This window comes from Brassica oleracea, chromosome C5 (assembly GCF_000695525.1).
Source record: "Brassica oleracea var. oleracea cultivar TO1000 chromosome C5, BOL, whole genome shotgun sequence".
NCBI classification, from domain to species: Eukaryota; Viridiplantae; Streptophyta; class Magnoliopsida; order Brassicales; family Brassicaceae; genus Brassica; species Brassica oleracea.
In genome coordinates, this window is record NC_027752.1 from 21,675,281 (window position 1) to 21,677,913 (window position 2,633).

The following is a 2,633-nucleotide window of genomic DNA, read 5'->3' on the forward strand; positions in this document are numbered from 1 at the left end:
ATGGTTCCAGTCGTTCATGGCATCTGCAGCCTCTGTAAATGATGTTTACGTAGGGTCATGCAATGCCGACCTTTGTTTCTCGCAAAGTTTCTCAAAAGCATCTTGAGTTCTTTTTGGTATGTTACCGAATCTGTTTTGATTGAGTCTCCGCAGTAGGGGTTTGAGATATTTCAGCTTTTTGTGGAATCTGAATAGCGCCGACGTGGAATGGAAGATCTGTTCGGTGGAGTTCCAAGACGCAGCAACTGTATCCAAAAAATCCGGATGATCGGCCAGAAAGTTGAAAAACTTGAAAGGTCGCTTCTTCCCCATCGCGGTAGTAGTTAGCCTAACCCAGTAACGTGTATGATCTGAGACGCCCGAAGGCTCCACACTTCCATAAGATTGAGGGAATTGGTGCAACCAGTGGTCATTGACAAGAACTCGATCCAGTTTCTTTGCGACCGGATTCTCTTTTTGCTTATTGGTCCATGTGAATGTAGGACCAATTGAAGTGAGGTCGGTGAGGTTGCAGTGTGCAACCGCAGACTGGAAAGCTTGCATCCCCCGGAGGCCTGCGTTTGATAGGTATCCCCTTGAGTGCTCTGAGGAAGCTAGCGTTTCGTTGAAGTCACCCATCACAATCCATGAGACTGCAGGTAGTACATACTGTGCCTTTATGTAAGCCAATTCATTCCAGAGGTGCTGTCTGGCGACAGCAAAGTTGGAGGCATAAACACATGAGCACAAAAATTTCTCTCCACTTTCCGAGGTTACCCACACGGTGATGCATTGGTCACTCTTAAACAGAAGGTTAACGGAGACGTTTCCTGCCCAACAGACCCATATTTTTCCAAGGTAGTGGTGTTCATAGTTTGTAATGAAATTCCAGTGAGGAAGAGCAGAGTTTAGGATAGATACACTGTTTTCTTCTCGTACCCGAGTTTCGACAAGGCATCCAAAGGAAGGTTTCGTAGATTTAATCCAAGAACATAGAGCCGTTTGTTTGCGCATTTTGTTGAAGCCCCTTGTGTTCCACGCAAATAACGATATCATATCATTAGTGTCTCCGCGAGGAGACATAATTGTTTTTCTTGTTCTTGGAACCTTTGGATTGATCGTTTTTGTTCCCCGCTGTTGTATTTTGGTTTTTTTTTTTCTGGTTCTTCTTGTTCTTACCAGACTTTTCCTTCTCCAATTGTTTCCTCTTCTCAAGTGTTTCCCTTATTTCGACTGAGCTTTCCCCCTCAGAGCTCTCACTTTCGTCTTCATCTTCCATTTCACCCTCCTCAAGCTCCTTGCGTAGCAAATGGAAACGGGACGGTGAGGTTTTGCTTTGATCTTCGGGCACCTTACTTGTTTCCGGCTTTTCAAGTTTCCGACTCCCAGAAGGCGAGCTCTGTAGTACCATAAGCCATGGTTCTTCGTTCTCAGAAACACCATTATTACCCGCTTCCTTGTCCGATACGCTAATGTTACCGTCTTCTTCGGTATGCTCCTTGTCTATTGTAGTTTCTGTCCTTTCCACGTTCTCCACCTCTTGCACAGGTTTGTCAGTGTCAATACTTTTTGAGACCTCTGTTTCCTTGGCCGAGTTGGTAAGAGGAGCCTCCATATCAGAACCCACGGGATCCTTTTCTTTTTCTTTAGCACCTTTTGTTTTATCTTTGATGTGCTTATTCTTGGAGCATGTTTTATCAGTGTGACCCCATAACTGACATCCAAGGCATCGTGGGGGTAACCACGGGTAGCTGACAGTGATTGTCTCTCCAGATCCTCTGACATTTATAGTCGAAGGTATAGGTTCCTCTAGGTTCATAACCACGAGTAAACGCGCAACGTCAAGACGGACGCATCGTTCCGTATTGTGAAGCTTGACGGTACGGCTGATTGTGTCCCCAAAGAAGGTAAGACCAGTGTCGGAGAACAGGTGGTCCGGGACCCCTTGGAGATCCACCCATAGCGGAATAGCCGTAAGATCAGGTGGCGCAGAGGCAGTTTTAGGACACCATCCTCGTACCACAATAGGTATATCGGCGATATGCCAGAAAGTTCTCTTCAAGACTCTCTCCTTTAGGTGCTGGTTATCAATGCGGAAGAGAACCGTACGTGGACTGATGAAGTGAGCATCTATCTTTGCTGATCTATCTGGGAATGACCAGATGCGGTTTACTATGGCGTGGACTTTTCCGATGTGTGGAGCATCCCCCATGAAGTGTCCAACAACAAATGCAGACCACAAAGGTTTGGATTCAGTGAGAAGTTCTTCTGGCAGGTCAACAGATGCTACACCTCCTTGTATATCCACCACCGGTGAGAAACGCATAACGTTTATTAGTTTTCCTTCTAGATCACGTGTACTTTGAGTAGCAGCTTGGGAGTAGGATTTCACCGGGGACTGTAGAACTGGGTCAACAGGCGGTGGTGAGGGACCCATAACTCCGAGCTCTGGAGTGGTGAGCGCCCGAGCTTGGATCGTCGGTCTGTGTTGGAGCTTGGATCGTCGTCTTCTTCAGCTGGGTAGCGAAGTCAACAGGGTGATTTCATCACGAACAGAACACGATCTTGTCTTCGTCGTCGCCTCGTCTCGAACGCGTTGAATGGTACCGACGGAGAGTGTCGCGCCGGAGCTGTTGAAAAAGTCGACGTGAATT

The 2,633-nt window shown here is 47.0% G+C and overlaps 1 protein-coding gene across 1 annotated transcript; it reads right to left on the minus strand.

Annotated features, from left to right (window-relative positions):
- Positions 1-45: 45 nt before the first annotated feature.
- LOC106344774 lies at positions 46-2,416 on the minus strand. Its single transcript, XM_013784084.1, has 2 exons — positions 1,159-2,416; positions 46-809 (listed from the first exon to the last, which is right to left on the minus strand). The coding sequence occupies exons 1-2, from the start codon at positions 2,414-2,416 to the stop codon at positions 46-48; spliced, it is 2,022 nt and encodes a 673-aa protein (XP_013639538.1).
- Between the last annotated feature and the right edge of the window lie 217 nt (positions 2,417-2,633).